The 16875-nt window shown below is 35.8% G+C and overlaps 1 protein-coding gene across 3 annotated transcripts in view; it reads right to left on the bottom strand.

Moving 5' to 3' along the window:
- CACNA1D (calcium voltage-gated channel subunit alpha1 D) overlaps window positions 1–16875 on the bottom strand; it is a 170238-nt gene that overhangs the window by 19978 nt on the left and 133385 nt on the right. For 2 of the 3 annotated variants that reach the window (XM_031555545.1, XM_031555546.1), the window contains 8 exons: window positions 8702–8830; window positions 7909–7974; window positions 6869–6960; window positions 5224–5383; window positions 4079–4206; window positions 3856–3952; window positions 2678–2780; window positions 1528–1629 (listed from right to left, as the gene is read on the bottom strand). In XM_031555545.1, the coding sequence (XP_031411405.1) occupies window positions 1528–1629; window positions 2678–2780; window positions 3856–3952; window positions 4079–4206; window positions 5224–5383; window positions 6869–6960; window positions 7909–7974; window positions 8702–8830 (877 nt within the window). Of the gene's footprint in view, window positions 1–1527; window positions 1630–2677; window positions 2781–3855; window positions 3953–4078; window positions 4207–5223; window positions 5384–6868; window positions 6961–7908; window positions 7975–8701; window positions 8831–9249; window positions 9289–16875 lie in introns of all 3 variants that reach the window. The other variant, XM_031555547.1, reaches the window with a different exon arrangement.

Raw genomic sequence — 16875 nt, 5'->3', positions numbered from 1 at the left:
GGCAGGCACAGCTCGCTATTCTGAAGCATGCATCTCTATTTCAATAAAAAATGTAGGGGAATAAAGTTGGCAAGAGGCAACACCAATTCCATGCCACCACCCTAAAACAGAATTGCTTCAGAATATTCGGAAAGACTCATAGTTGAAAGGAACAGAGGCTGCAGAAAAAGCTCAAGCACATAGTTACAACAATAACAAAGCAATTCATCTATGCCATGCAAGCAACTAGGTGTAAAGCCGAAAACAACAGAGTAGAACACAAAAAAATTGTTTTAAATGTGCAGTATCAGTTCCCCTTTGGATCATCAAATTTGCTAGATCTTTGTCTTAACCCCCACTAGCAGCTGGCAGCCACCACACCAGTAGCACGTGGCTCCCTGCAGCGACCAAGCTAATGCTGCTTCTGGGGTCATGCTGTACAGCAGGGCAGCCAGCATGCTCCTCCTCCCCTAGAGACTGAGAGTGTCACCTTCAGAAAGGGATCAGCCTCCACCACCATCGGGCCTGGATCTTGAGTCTGCTTCCAAACCTGAGTCTGATCAGTCTTGAAAGCTGCTGTAACACTATAAAAGTACAATAAACTACAAAAAATACCAGGTGATTACAGTGGATTGGTATATTGGATGTCTAGATACCTCTATCCTGGGTATGAATGGACAGTGCAACAGATCCTGCACCTTTAAAACTTGAAAAAGCAAGTACAATGTCACCTAAATCTATACTATAGCATATTGGTAAAAATGTATATATTGAAAAACTCTAAATATATATATTGGAATATATATATTTAAAAAGAAATATAACAAATATTTGATGTCATCTTACTGCACGTAGAAACAATATACGTGCCTCATACCTCTTGTAAACACATTGGTATGATAATTTAGATATTTTTTACATGGGCCATATTCATACCTCAGTCATACTGGCCTAAATCTGAACCAGTTCCATTATGCGTTGGCTGTGGAACTGCTTTGGGTTAAGCTAATGTAACTGAGATAGTTTAGCCTCTTGCTTTATCAGTTTAGCAGAAAAAATATTTTTAGTCCTGCAATCAAAATTTTTTTAGTTTCCTCCTCCCAGAAGTATATTCAACACATACAAAGACATCAGCTAAAATGTAGTGTACACTGTCAAGCTTAATTAGTAAAAAAATGCATATTATTTTGCTGAATGCATTGAAATAAAACTTACTTTAGGTTATTCCACTGAATGACTTGAAATTAAGACTAAATTTAGGTCTAATTAGGTTGGGCTTTTTTTTTTTTTTTTTGGTTCAAGCAAGAAAATAAACATTAAATACATTTTCCTCTTTCTTTTTAATCTAAGGAAGTTGTATTAATTTGTCCTACCTTTTTTATCTAAAGTAACAGGATATAACAGTCTCTGTATTATTTTGCTATTATTGTTTGTTGTCCTTTAATGACATTATCATTTCAAGTTTTACTAATTTTATTTCTTTAGTCCCTACCAATCTAGAAAGGCCAAAAAGAAAAAAGAGCATATAGCAAAGTTTATCACACTGACCGCCAGCCGGAGGGACAACTTGGTCAAGTAATTTCATGCTAGTTTTCTTCCATATTTTCTTTATAACTGCTCTAAGTTCTTCATTTGCTTGCTCTAGGTTACCTGTGGCAACAAAATAGAGACACAGAGGATGGCATTTATATTTAAATTAGCTGCAATGAATGATCCTTTGGATATTAATTAGCTGTATCCATATAAAGACTAATAAAGACTGTGAGCAGCAGCCTAAGCTCCATGGAGTAGCAGATAAGAACACTACAATAATTAAAGAGAAGAAAAGGTGTAAGAGGATGAACTTCTTGGGGCTTTGAAGTTTGGAGTTCAGCAACAGCAATTTACAGATCTTGGCTCTACTCTGTCGCTGCTTACTATCTTCTGCTTAAATTGTGCAGCACATGACAACTCTGCAAGCCACATCTTTCCTTATCCAAAGCTGATCCTTTTTTTTTTTTTTTTTTGGTTTATTCACAGTAATTTCTCAACTTTGCAGGCTTGCAGGTTCAGCTGAGCATCTTTTGCAGTGCTATTCTTAGCCACAGTGTTGATTGAGGAGGCTTAACTTGCGTACTGTTGGCAACGGAGCTCAAATTCTACTGAGAACAGCAGAAGACGTGGAACAGGAAGAAATGAAAGTAAAATAATGACAAAATATATAAAATGAAAGGCAAAATTCCCTTGAACATAACACATTTTCAGGGCTTTTCACTCTGATGCAAATTACAGAAACCCATTCAGCCCCATCATAACGAGTTTCCACCAACCTGGGGATGTCACTTTCAAGGCTGCAAAAGCCACAGTTGCACTAATATGGGATCCAAGGTATTAAGTTAAAGATCAATGAGGAGGAAGCATCTTGGTTGAGTAGAAAAGGGAACTCATTCATTCCTAGCAGTAGAACTCCTGGTACACAACTGCTAAGTGTTTTTAAGTGACCAAGTAAAAGCATGCCATAATTTCCAAGATTGCTTGGGCTTTGGCCTCCCTTTATTTTCTAAACAAATCATTCCCAGCAATACACAATACAAAACCAAAGCAAATCCACTGAGACTTAAGAAGCCTTACTCATGTTCAACAAAAGTAATAATTTCTTGTTTTTCCTCAATGCACTTTCTGACAAGTGCAATAAAGGCTTGGCAGATAGGAACCTTACCTTCTGTTTTTATCTTTAGAGCAGTCCTAACCAAAGCAAACAAAGTGGCATTGAACATGACGGTTCCATCGCTATTTAGTGGCATATTCATGGCTACTAACCTCTGTGAAGGAGAAAAAAACACTTTGTTTGAAAAAAAGAAAAAATACCTTCTGTAACTTTCACTTCTGAAAAGGTGACATAATCAAATGATATCACCGAGAGACATAACATTATGGAACTCTTCAAAAAACACTGAGCCTTCTATCCCAGCTGTCTGTAATAAACACCACTATTCTCCTATCTCTATTTCTGATACTAATGACACGGATGCTTCTACCACAGCTAGAACTCCCAATAGTTTTCATGGGTTTTGGCACTCCTTTTGACCCTTGTGTTTTATACACCAGCTTGGATATTAATAATACAAATATAGAAAATTCAAAGCAGAGTGTTGTTGTGAGGGTCCTTTAAGGTGCAATCGGATTCCTACTGAAACTGCTAAAACTAGAACACCCGTAGTTTTGAATTCCTTAAATAATATAATAAAGCAATTTTGAGTAGCTTTTCAACTTCTATATTAAAATGCAATTATTTGTCATACAAATCACACATTGCGCCTAACAAATTTTACTTTATTCTAAATTTTTGTTAATTTTCAGTTTTCTCACTCACTTCTGCATATTATTTGGATATTGTTATTCATCTCTGCAAGGCTTATCATCTTGCCATCTCTTCCCTTCAGTATCACTTCTATGTTTCATGTGAAGCCAAATGTTCCATGAACGCACCTGTACAAACACTTTATGAAAACTAAATTGTGAACTAAAGTAAAGTACCACTTTCTCCCTCAGATTTAAAAGAAACCAGAAGTTACTGGGTCACCATCAATGCTGGGTTGATTTACTTCATATATATCACAATAAAAGACTAATAATAAACGTATAGACCAACTCCTTTTATTTTGGTGCTCTGTCAAGAATTTTATGTTGGCAATAAATTCAAATGATTACACTGAGAGAAATGACACTGATATTGCTGGTTTAAGTCAATCCTGCAGAAAACTGGGAAAACTAGAGAGTGGAGATCTTGTGAATAAACAGAATTACTGAACAGACACAACAAGTGTTTGGCAGAGTTGAACAAATGAATGTTTAAACAGTGAAAGAAACCTACAAAGGAAAAAGTGCAGAACCTACCTTGCAGGCCACTCGGTGAGGGCATAATTTGCCAAAACCAAGTGGTGGCTGAATGCGTCTCAGTAACGTAACCACATCAAGATGCTTTATCCTTCCCCTAGAACCAACACATATCAATTACCAAATATAGATACATTCTCAAAGTATATATTGTGCTCTGCTTTCAAGCAGAGCATTCTCATTTTTAACAGGTAAGTTCTACCAGATAAATGATCTAACTTACTTTGCTTCAGGGTCATATTCTGACCATATCCTTTTGAACTCATCCAAATGATGAGGACCCAGAATGGACCAGTCACGTGTCAAATAGTCAAAGTTATCCATAATGACGGCCACAAATAAGTTTATTATCTAAAAAGCAATTAAGAACACAGATCTACATTTAATTTTTTAAAGCACAAATATTTTCAATAAATAACTGTATAAGGTAGGAGGTGCAGAATTCAAACAGTTAAATAAATTGATCTTATAAATAATGATTTTTGGCAAATACTACTGAATATCACAGAAAATACTTCCTGAAAATTTAACTGCCCAATTGGAACTCTATCATGCAACCAGATGACAAGAATGTGATTCTGCTGTGCAGTACTCAATCTTTGACATAGGCTGTTTAATGTTTTTGTTTCTCTTCCTTGACTGGCCAGACCAAAGAATACAACATTTGAATGACACATTGCATATTTGTATTCACAAGATTCACTGTCATGCCAATAAGATTTCTGCATACATTTCATTAATATAAGAGATGACACTGAATGGTTATGTTTACAGTAGTTCAGGAGTCTGTTCAATCCATCTCCTTTTGCCAGGAGAACAGAACTGTGAATATAACGAATCAACCAGCCAAGGCACCTGCGATGGGGAAAAACATATTCCAGAGACTGCTGTAGAACAAATAATTAATTATGCCATGGATTAGGAAGAAAGTTTATAGTTTAGATCTCTTGCCACAGTTGGAAAACACTTGTAGAGACACATACAAATTCTGTTAAGTTTAAATAATACTGATATAGCATTACTAAGCCAAATGAACTGCAGTTTCATTATTAATGACACTTTATGGCATTACTGAAAAAAGACATAATAGCTGGTGAAAAGATGATCACCTTAGCTTTCAAATGTGCAAGCAACCACTTCTGGCTTACAGGGATGTTTGAGATCACAAGGATATTTAGTACATGAGAATTTGCTGGCGTGCAGCATAGGATACAGGATCTAGGGACATGATGAAAAACAAATCCTTGCAAATATGTTTTGCAAATAAAGATATGGGATTCTACATCATTTTCTGACTTCACTGCTGTTTTATTTCAGAAGAAATTAAAAAAGTTAAAACTTTTGATAGTAACCACCAGCTGAACTCACCAAAAATGCACAAAGCATATAAAAACTGATAAAGTAAATGATGGCAAAATTGCTCCCACACGTGTATTCTTCCCCTGGATTATAATCAGATTCGGGATCACAGCGTTTTCCAGGCAAACATGCCAGCATGATTTCCTGCCAGGCTTCTCCAGTTGCACACCTTTATAAAGTCACAAAGAGAAATGAAGTATTAATTGATCACAATGAGCTAAAGATGTATTAATTTGTTAAGTTCCAATAAAATGCCTGGAGCTGTACATGTAGAAATGTGAAAACAGATCATAAATTCCTCAGAGTAGGATCTAATTAAAAATTATAGGGTACGTTTCAAAAATGAGAAGCTTAGACCTGACAGAGCACACTCATGGACCAGAAAGGCTTGCATGTGAAAATTTTGCACCCCAAGCTGTGATTTACAAATTAAATAGTTATTGCAGAGCAGCTGTTGTGTACAAAAATATAAATCTGTCTATAAAGCATCGATCTTCATTGTGATATGCATATGGTGAACTTCTTCTGCATATCCCATGCATTAATTCAGTTTTGTCTGAGATCTACAGTGAGTGTGGAAGAAATGCCACATCATTTCAGTCGAGTCAGGTAACATGCAAAGCAGAAGGCCTGAATGAAAACACAGCAGTGTGGTGGAATACAGGTGCCCTCTTTCTCCTTTTTCTGGTTCTCCTGGCATCCACCTTATAAATTCAGAATGATCCTAACAACGGATCACAGAACTCTGTCCACTGGTCTATCTCCAGTACAATCAGTCCTGTGTTAGCACTATTAGCTGTACTGCTTCTAAGCTCCACGTTATGACCTGCTGATATATCTACTCATTAGGACATGGCTTTGATATCTCTGTTTGCTCTGATTTATGTCTGTTATCTCTTGATCTTCTTGTCAAACATGTCTGCTGTAAAAGAGAACCTTCTCTTTAGAACAGGGTAAAAAATGCAGGAGCCAAGTGGAGATACAGATTCACAGGCACTACAGTCACAAGATCAACAGCTCTAGAGGTATGCGTGATCCACATCATTCCCTCCACTTGCTCCAGGGCATTCTGAAGCACTTCCAACACAGGTTTACTCTGCTCTTAACCTCTCTAGTGATGGAGATTCCATAATTCCCCAGGATCACCTATATCAAGATTTAGCTACCTGTACCATCAGAACTTTTCACCTACTGCTTATCCGATGCCTCCTTCTGCAAGTTACACCCACCACTCACCATCTATTCATAAAATGTAAAGAACAGTTTATTTTTTCCATCTTTGCAACAGCTTTTCATTTTTTTCTTTTCAAACTGTCCAGCTTGATTGGCCTTCTTAAGAACAAAACAAGAGCAAAGTCATTTTTCATTTTCCCAACACCTGCACAGCGCCATCAGGACTGGCTATTTAGGCTCCACTGGAAGATAATTCCTCCATGAATGAGCTGTTTCACAAGAGCTGTAATGACTTCAGGCCTATAGCACCTGATTAGAATCCAGTGGATGCTCAGCATACAGCTGCAGACAGTATGTGCTGACAGGGAAATGTTTCTAACTTAGAAACACATTTAGAGCAAATCCACAGAACAAGCTCTACAGAAATTTTTCCTGGACCACTGAAATGCGATGCACCAAGTGAGAGTTCAGGTTTACTCACCTGAAGAGAAGCAGCACAGCCTGGGGGAAAGTTTGAAAATTGTTGTTTCTGTTTATTTGATTGTTGTCTCTCATGGCCACTTTTCCAAACACCTACAGAAAAACAAGATTTTACTTTCATCTTAATGGCCCATACTCTCAGAAACTGTGGTCCCTGTAGTCTAGACCACCTTCAGCACATATGAAAAACACACATGTACTTTCTCTAATGTCCTTATATTTTTCCTGATAATGTAGATGTAGTAAATAATCCATACATACAAGATAATTCTTAATTTGGCATCATTAAATCATTATGACACCAATATTCCCTCTTGTATTTTAGATGACAACATATTTGCTTTGATCTGGCACCTATAGTCCTTTGCTGGGATTGAAACCCCATTACAATAGGTACTGTGCATACTTGCAATAAGAAATGATTGCTATCCTGAAAATCTCAAATTTAAGTAGACAGATGTAAAGATGGAAGTCAAAGAATGGAGTCTGAGCACCTTGTCCCAGACAGAGGTGAAAATGTTCTCCAAAATTAAACAGTAATTCCTTGGTCAAAAAAAGCACTCTTTCTCTCCAAAATAATTAATTGATATCCTCTTGCCGTACAGTGGAAGTCGTTATTTAATTAGGACAGATTAATGTTGCTGTACTCTGCATACATGCAGGTCCCTTGGTTTGGGAACCTTATCACTTTGGGATCAAAAGAAAATCTTTTTGATTGTAATGTCTTACTCCAAAAACAAATCTACACTAAGAAGCCATGTATTTTTTTCATGCATTTGTGCATAGGAATAAGCTACACAGTAAATGAAAGAGGAAGGTCACCCCTCAGCAAAACAAGATACTATAAGCACACCCCCAGCTCTTCTATCTTTTTTGGACTGTCAAAATCACAGTCAACAAAAGATGTCTACATTAATTTAAAAGCTCTGCCAAATAAATAGCACCACTGTCAAGAGAACATTTCAGAAAGCACCCTGGTAAATAGGTCTCAGGGTAGCCAACACTGTGCTTTTGTTGAGTGCTAAAAACACCTCAAATTACCTGCATTCCAATGACAGCATAGATGAAGAACAGCATAGCTATCAGAAGGGCAACATAAGGCAGAGCCTAGAAAAGGGACAGGTGAATTTTAATAATTTCACACCATAATTTCCATTTCAATTCACGAAAATAGTTTCTCTGTACACCACAGGCTCTTCCAAGGTTTTTCTTCCCAGGTAAATGCTTGAAATGTTATTACCTCTTAATAATCTGTCATATGCAATGAACATGAGCTTTGTTGTATTTTAAATTACTTGTGCCAGTAATCCAGGGGAAAGACCCAACTTTAGCAGTTTTAAATTATATTTATTACTGATTCTGCCAACATCCCATTGAATTACATTAACTTCATGTTCATCACAGTTTTCAGGGGCAAGGTTTCAAATATCTATTTATGAAATCAGTTCTTTCTAAGAAAAGATTCAATTCCTCTTTTTTAGTCACCTAATAAAATGTGTGGAAATACAAGATCAGTGTGCATCAAATCAAATAATCCTTTAATTTCACACAAAAAAATCCTTTTTAAGGCATATCTAACGCTTTCTATGAAATACTATAGAAATCTCACTGTGGCAGCAAACCTTTATGACAAAGAATGATCCTTGGACTCACAGAAGGAAGCAGCAGGTGAAGCTTCTTGTAGCATTAATATATAAATGTATTTCTATGTGCAATCATTGACAGAACAAATTTCAAAAGAAATGTTATTTGCACTCCACAATGTATCGCATCATAGAAACTGGTATACGAAATGGTTATAAGTATAAAGCAAATTTAAATAAATTTTGCTAACCTGAAATGACTTAATAAATGTCCACAATAAAGTTCTGATTCCTTCTCCTCTGCTGAGCAGCTTCACCAACCTCATCACTCGGAAAAGACGGAAAAAAGTGATGGAGATTCTCGCGCTGTCTTCGGAGTTCTGAAGAGTATCATGAAGAAGTCAAACCAAATACAAACACAGACATGCAACACTTTCAGAAAAACAACATCAAATGCAGAGGTGGAAGAGGTAAGATTTGAAAATGTATCTTGAGGGCCTTTTCACCTTGATAAGAATGATATGAGAGGAAAAGTTACATGCTAAAAACACAGGACCTGTAGAAATGCTTCACACATCACATGCATTTCCAAGTTTTCTGGTTTGTTAATAGGGATCATATTGGGTTTGATTGTAGCAGACTTCAATAATACATTGACAATGAATGTAAACCACTGCATACACCTTTGTAATAGGACAGTTATGAAAAATACAGAAAAAATCGGTGGAAAATAGAGACATGGTAAAAAGAATAAACTCAAGTAGAGGTAAAACCACTGGGGTCAGTTTACTAATCTTACCCCAGACTCATCAGTTGTGACTGTTTCAGTTGGCTTTGGCTTTAAAAAATTAAGAACATTAAATATTAAAATCAAGTAAGAGATCAAAAAAGCAGCTTCACCATAAACAGAAGGACATTTTTCATTTCTAAATGTAAATGAACATCTTTCAACTCTATATTCTTCCATAACAGAACAATAATGCCTTCAGTAAAAACTTCAATTTAGCATTTTATATTGGCTGACTCATACTAAAATCTGCTACTTTAAGACATGTTTAAGAGAGTCAATATGAACTGAATACAAACTTAAAAACTGTTCCCATGTAAGCCAAACAAAATTAGCCCCCAGTTTCTGCAGGTTATGTAAAAACGTAGCAGTAAGTCTTAAATACAACTCAAAAACAAAGCTTTGGGGTCAAATCAGCTTTTCAAGTTCTCTGCTGTGCTTTTTTTGAAAGTTAATTATTCCATCACTGGAATCTAACCATATTCAATTAACTGGGTTTGATATCAAATCAGGAGTTCCTTCAAAGCAAAGTTCACCAATTAATGAGTTACAGACAGGAGAGAGGCATGCCAACTTCTTGATCGGAGCCAAAACTTCTCTTTTTCTAATGTTTCTGACTGTCTTTGGAGAAACTACTCCAGCACCCTAAATGGCCAGACACTGAAGTACGGCAGCTAGAAAAGCTTCATGGGCCAAATGTCTATGCTTGTTTGTGCACTGACGTTCATTGCAGCTTCTTTCAGACTGAATAGAAAAGTCTTTAAAACTTCACAGCACCAGAATGAATGGATTCCTGGAGGTTAGATCCAAGTGATGGGACTTTCTCTCTTGCCCAAAAAGTACATCTTTTCAAAGTGACATTTTTCAACAACTGAGGTTACATATAGTGGCAGTAACCACGATGCCCTCTCAGTGCTGCTTCCAACACACTGCACGTGCATTGGGAACACTCTCAATGCCACTGAGTTAAATCTCAAGCCTTGCTGTTAGCTAGAGTGAGACCCAGGGGGAGAAAGGAAACAGAATGGAGATGATTCTTCTGAAAATACAGGCAGTATACACATAAGTGTACACTTTGCCCAGAGAAACTGCAGATGCCCCATCCCTGGAGGCATTCAAGGCCACTCTGGGTGGCCCTGAGCAGCCTGATCCAGTGGGGGGCAACAGTGGGGACATTGGATCTGGAAGAGCTTTATGGTCCCTTCCAACCCAAGCCATTCTGTGATAGTTTAAAAAAAAAAAGCCCTAAGAATTGATAGTACTCTACTGAAGTCAAATCATTAGTGGTATATATTAAAAGACTAATTGTTTTATCTATTTTATTTTTTTTTTGGCCAAACATATGATAAAGATTTCAAAAAGCAGTCAAAATGAGTGAAAAATACCCATTTGTTCAACTATACGCAATGCATATTAAAACATTATTTCCCTGCCAGAATTTCAGTATTTTCTGAAACAGTTTTAAAACTGTTTCAGGGATCAACACTAAAACAATGCATTCATGTTAACAAAAGCACAGATCTCGTTGTTACACTTCAGTAAGCAGAGAATCTGTAAAATTAGTTATCACCTCTAAGCTTTGTAAACCTTTCTATAAACAACAACAAAATGTTACCAATGAAAGAGATGCTGCATTAGAAATTCCCTGCATATTTCAGCAATTTTAAATAAAATCATCAAAATTGAAATTCATGAGTAATAATCACAAACATCATAAATGCCAAAATATCACACAATGCTTAAACAATCTTACAAAGCTGTCTACCTAAACCAATCACAAGCCTGTACTAGTGTACACTGATCCACATTGCTACTGATTTTTGGTGCAGAAATAATTTCTTCATCTGAAACTTTTAAAGAAAAAGGGTTTCATTATAACTTCTGCACAATGAGACCTGACATTTCATATTAACTGCTGGTGGCTGACTTGTGCTGAGGTATATAGCCTTTATTGGCAATCAAATTAATTTATATGCGGTGTTTTGTGTTATCAAAAATTAAATAAAGTGTTTCATAGAAAAAGAGCAGATTAAATTATTGTACCTTCAGAAGCTTATACTAAAATAATGAAATAAAATGCTGGATTTTGCATTTGGGTGCATTTCCAACGAGCTTTTATATGAGAGGAATTGGGCTCTAAATAAATTAGGAGAAGTATTGCCATAGTAATGTATAATGAGATATATAACAACATGATAAGAATAAATTAATCCTGCAGACTTTATGTAGCTTCTTTCACAAAAAAAAAAAAAAAAAATAATCAACCAAAAAAAATCAACAAAAAAGCACTGAAGATCATTGTTAAGATCACTGGATTTTGTTTTGAAATAAATTCACAAAAGAAAGAATCAGTTAAAAAAAAAAAAACCTTTTTCTATGTATTACTCATTTAATATGTACTTAATAACCAGTTTTTAAAATGCAGACAAAGATCACATTACCAAAATTGTATGAAAAGTATTCTACCAAAGGTACTCAGGAACAACAAATTTAACAGTCCTTTATTATTATTTTTTTTTGTTGTTGACAGAAGGGAATTGAGTATATTTGTGTATATTTCTATTCCTCTGCTTCTTTGGCCTATGCATTCCTGACAGCCTGAAGCAATGGCTGACCTGCTGCTGTTGGGCATCGGTTGGATGTCATACACAAGTGGCAAGAGCAGGCCAGGAAAAACCTTTTTCACAAAGGGTAAATTGTGCAAAAATGCTGGAATGGGGATAGATGTAGGAAACCAAGAATGAAAACATACTCCTGGCACCTGGGGAGTTTCTTCTACTGGAGATGAGAACATTCAACTTCTGCCCATTACTAGCCAAGTGTCCTGGGTATTGACATTTTAAAGTGAGTGCATCTAATTTCTTATCCCCTCTGGCATTTCCCTCTGATATTACAGCAGCTTGGCTCATAATAAAAAGTTCAACTGATTTAATAAAGTGATAGAGCAGAAAAAAAACAGTATTTGCATTTATTTATAAAGGAAATGTTCATCTGAGAGTTAGCATTTGTGTGTGAGTATTTGGCATCAATTACACTGAGATCTTGGAAACTAAAATTAACACAATTTGCAGTAATAGCCACATTGACAACAAAGACTGTCTGCTTCCTACAGATAAGGAAAAGACATACCCAAACACACAATCCTATTTACAATTTCAGTAATATTACTTGACATGTACACACACAAGTAGGTGGCACATTATTTTTATGTAGGAGAAGTATTAGAATTGAACAGAGAGAACAGAGACTAGCATAATTATTGTCTATGCTGTCAGCCACGTGCCAGCTGCACTGAGACTACTTCGGCAAAGCACCTCATCTTTATGTGCTTTTAGTCGATTCTTAAATACTTCAAATAGGCCATTAATCAGTCGTATATATGCATATATATATACACACACACGTATATCTTAATTGAAGCTCAATACAGCATTTTTCTTCTCCACACAATGCCCTCAAAAAAGATAAACCAATGATAAACCAAAAGATGAAAATGTTTGCAGCCTGCTAACCTCACATTTACTGCTGCTTATTAAAAATCTGGCACATTTCCTAAAGAGTAATTCATCTTTCTACTCTTCACATTGCAACTAAAGTTCCATATAACCATCCTAGCTTTGGAAAAGCTTCAGCGTAAAATCTGTGACTGATGTGAAACTGATTGCATCATGCACTGGAAGCAAACCGTAGTGCTGTGTTTAAGAAAAAAATAAACAACGTGCAAAACAGTGAATATTAGTACACGATTTTGATCAAATGCCGCTTGTTCCTTATTATGCAAAAGTGTACTAGAGTATGCTAAACAAATTTACACATATTGATGATGTAATCATGATTGCAACTACTGCAGGAAACATCCAAATGACAAATACAAGTGCTGACATCAACATACACAGGAAAGCATTCAGGTTGCCAAAATATCTTTAGAAACATGTAAAATATGTGTGCACATGTGTATACACAAGATCCATTCAGACAGTCATTACTAGGAATCAAATTTGCTATTAAGTAATTTTCTTCACAGCCTTAGTGCTTGGTAAATTCCCTGTTGAACATGAATCAAATGCTCATACACATCAGTTAGTAAAAATTTGGAATCAACGTGACTCAAAGTAGATTAAAAAGTATGCGTCATCCTTTGTTAAAGATATTAAGTTCATAACTAACATCCATTGTTGGCATAGGATATTATTCTCATGGCTGTCTAATAAATATCCCATGGCACAGTATTAAATTATCAGTATTAATACATCTTTATGGAAGCAACTTAGAAATTTACTTCTACTTCCAAATTAAATACTGCAACAGAGTGTAGGTTACACATCACTTGATGCTAATTAAAGCAAACCCCTTAGGTTTAAAGAGATTTATTTACAAAAATCTAAAAAATATTTCCACTGTATTAAAAATATATAAATTACTTATTATTAATTAGCAGCAAAGCACAAGATCTAAAGTATGATATTGATGGATAAAGTAGGATTTAGACTGAACTGCAGTGCTTTTGTTCAAACTTGGATTCCAGCATGTCTTAGGGAAGTGAATATAAATTACAAAGGAGTAAGCACCAGCCATCTCAGCTCTACTAGCAGCCTAACAAACAAAGTGACACACTGTCTGCAAGCCAGTGCTATGCACTGCACAGTGCTAAAATGATAACAGGTTGGTTCCTTCCTGCCAAATGACAAAATATCCAATTCAAGTTTTGTGATAGACTTTTTGATCATATTGCCATTAACCACTGTTAGCTGTTAACTGCAGAGTAAGTGCTGAATGAGTCTCCCATGTTTACAAGGCTGAGCTCAAAACAAATAGATTTTCCTGAGGAAATCAGGAAGAAGATAACAGTGCTCTCATGTTGAGCAAAGAACCTGAATTTTATTCATGCATAACATTATTCCCCAATTGGTTGCACAAATGAATGGTAAAGTGAACTCCCCGTTCCTTTCATGACATTTTGGCAGCACATGAATGGTAAAGGAAAAGAAAATTTTTAAAATGTGAATTAAAACCTCTGTATCTACTACTGTATTTCAATGTGATCATGCCTCTAAGTCATCCAGTACTGGTCATCCAAATGGTTTCTGAACTACCAAATATGAACTGCAGATAATTTTATCACAGTCTGGTGAGGTTGAAACATGACTGAATTCCAGTAAAGAACTTCATAATTAATTCAAAATTTATTTCCAGTTATCTCTCATATTCTTAAGTATCTTCATCTCCAAGAGAGGATTGGCCACTTACTGTGTCTCACAACCACCACTCTGCTCTTTTTTTCTTTTTTTTTTTTTTCTAATTTAAAGGGAACCATTTTTATGACCACACAAGATCATGTGTGTCACGTGAAACTTTTTGAAAACAATAGGTTACAAAAAAGCCAAAGTAATTATATAGGTTTTAGTAGTGCTTTTAAATTTTGTATTGCTATGCCATATATACACATTTACTTAAATATACTTGCCTCTAAAAATTTCTAAAAATAAAATGAACATGAAAACCAATTAGGGTCAAAAAAGAACTGTTTAAACAAAGAGATATTAAATGACAGAGTCAAAAGAAAAATCATAGAAAATACACATAGCCAAAATATATGTTGCTCTGAGGTGGTTTGTTTTTGGAACTAGTCACTGATCCAGACCTTGAGGATGCTGAGTAGTCCTGTAAATTGCTGAACACATTAAATACACTGATTTTCATGGGCACTGAGACTATTCAAAGCTCAGCAATTTCCTGGTTAGTGTTTGAATGGGACTGGATCAGAAGAATAAGCCTCAAGGCATCATATACTTTAAAAAAAAAAAGGAACAACAACAGAAGGAGGAAACATTCAATTTCCAAAATCGAATACCAAAATCAAGGTGATGTACAGAAGTTCTACCCCCTCACTTGAAAACCTCAGGTCAGATATAAACATATTAAAAATTGCTGGCCTTTGGAATTACTCTAGATGTACACAGCCAAAATACTGGAACAAGGTCAATTTGATTCCACCACATGACAAAATTATATATTCATACCTAAAAGAATATTTAATCCATCTTGAGTCTTTCTATACTTTAGGTACTTTCAACTCCTCATTTACACTGATCAACTAAGAGGGCTGCACTCATGCAATTGCAACTGCAATGCAATCTGTTTTTACATCATTGCTAGCAGTCAGCACGAGCAGACCACTCACTCAAACAAGGCTGAGCTCCCTCAAAGTATTGTTTATACTTGGAATTGTCACAGATGTCATTCCATCAGTACTTGTATTATTGAAAACAAAGTCCTGTGTGCATCCTACAAATTTACCCAAAACTAATGAAGCAGGAAAAAATGAATAGAATAAAAACAATAAAAAGTCACAAAAACTTTAAAAATCTCCCTGAACACTTTGCAATTTCATGTTGAAAATGGGAAATCAAGCCCAGAAATATACTGAAATTGAAATACATTCATCAGTTGCACAAACGAAGCACAAAAAAGTGGAAGACCAGAAACAGACAATACTTAGTACACAGATAGCCTGCTGAGCAGTACTGGGAGACATCAAAGATGACCCTTTTCTTTACTAAGTATAGCATGAAAAACTAAGAAACACAGTGCTAGTTTTTGCTGTGGTGTGCCCTGTAGCTGAAGATCTCCACTGAGTGCTCAGCAGTGATTAGTTATAAGCAATGCTGCCAAATTAGCACTGTCCATGCGGTGTCAAATACAGGGCTAAACACAAGGGCATCATCTCTAATTGCAAAAGTACATTCAAACTATTTTCAGTGGCTGCACAGTTAAGTACATTTTCAAGCTGCTAGGGAAAGCTACTCTAAGCTAATTGTATTTTTATGCCCCTCACATTATGCTTATGTCAGTAGTACTGTGAATGGAGATAGCAGGCCATATGCAATTACTTCAGCTCAAAGTCTAAATTCAAACATTTCTGGAAAAAATAAATCTGAGTCAGCTTTTAAAAATCTGAGCCATGAGCTGTAATCATACTTTGAGAAATGTCTGAGTGGGACAACACCACTCTGTGCTGTTGGACTCTCACTGACAGCTCAGGTTCCTTCAGTCCATAGATACAACAAAAAAATACACATGGAACATATTCTCTCTTTGAATACTTATAAGTTAAATTAAAATTTGTCTTGTACAGTTGTATAATGCTGAGGGTTTACTTTGATTATTCTTAGACTTTTTTAAAAAACTGTTAAGAGTTCTCAATACATAGGGCTTAATAGCTACTGGACAATGGCCCCCACTGAGGCTGTGAGTATATCAAAATTTTTCTGCCTCACTTCTCTCCAATATTAGATAGAGATATTGCTAATTATGTTATATTGGAAATTATATTATGTTGCAAGTTATCAGAGATATTCACTTAAGGGCATTAATAGAAACTTCAAAGTTTTTTGAAAGATTTTACATACTTCTCACTTAATTTAATGTCCCCACTGAAAAATAAAAAAATCTCTAGCATGTAGGTTACTAACCCTACATTGAGAGAAAAGGAAATTTATGAGCCAGCTCATAAACTGAGGCTGACGTAAAGAAATATGCAATCTTCGATTAATATCAAGAAACTATTTAAATTTATGGCTTTCTCTGATCAATCTGTTCTTTGACACAGGGAATAAGCGAATGCTGCACCCTCATGGG

This window comes from Meleagris gallopavo, chromosome 14, assembly GCF_000146605.3.
Source record: "Meleagris gallopavo isolate NT-WF06-2002-E0010 breed Aviagen turkey brand Nicholas breeding stock chromosome 14, Turkey_5.1, whole genome shotgun sequence".
NCBI classification, from domain to species: domain Eukaryota; kingdom Metazoa; phylum Chordata; class Aves; order Galliformes; family Phasianidae; genus Meleagris; species Meleagris gallopavo.
The sequence above is the reverse complement of the archived record's forward strand: the minus strand, read 5'-3'. Positions and strand labels throughout refer to the sequence as shown.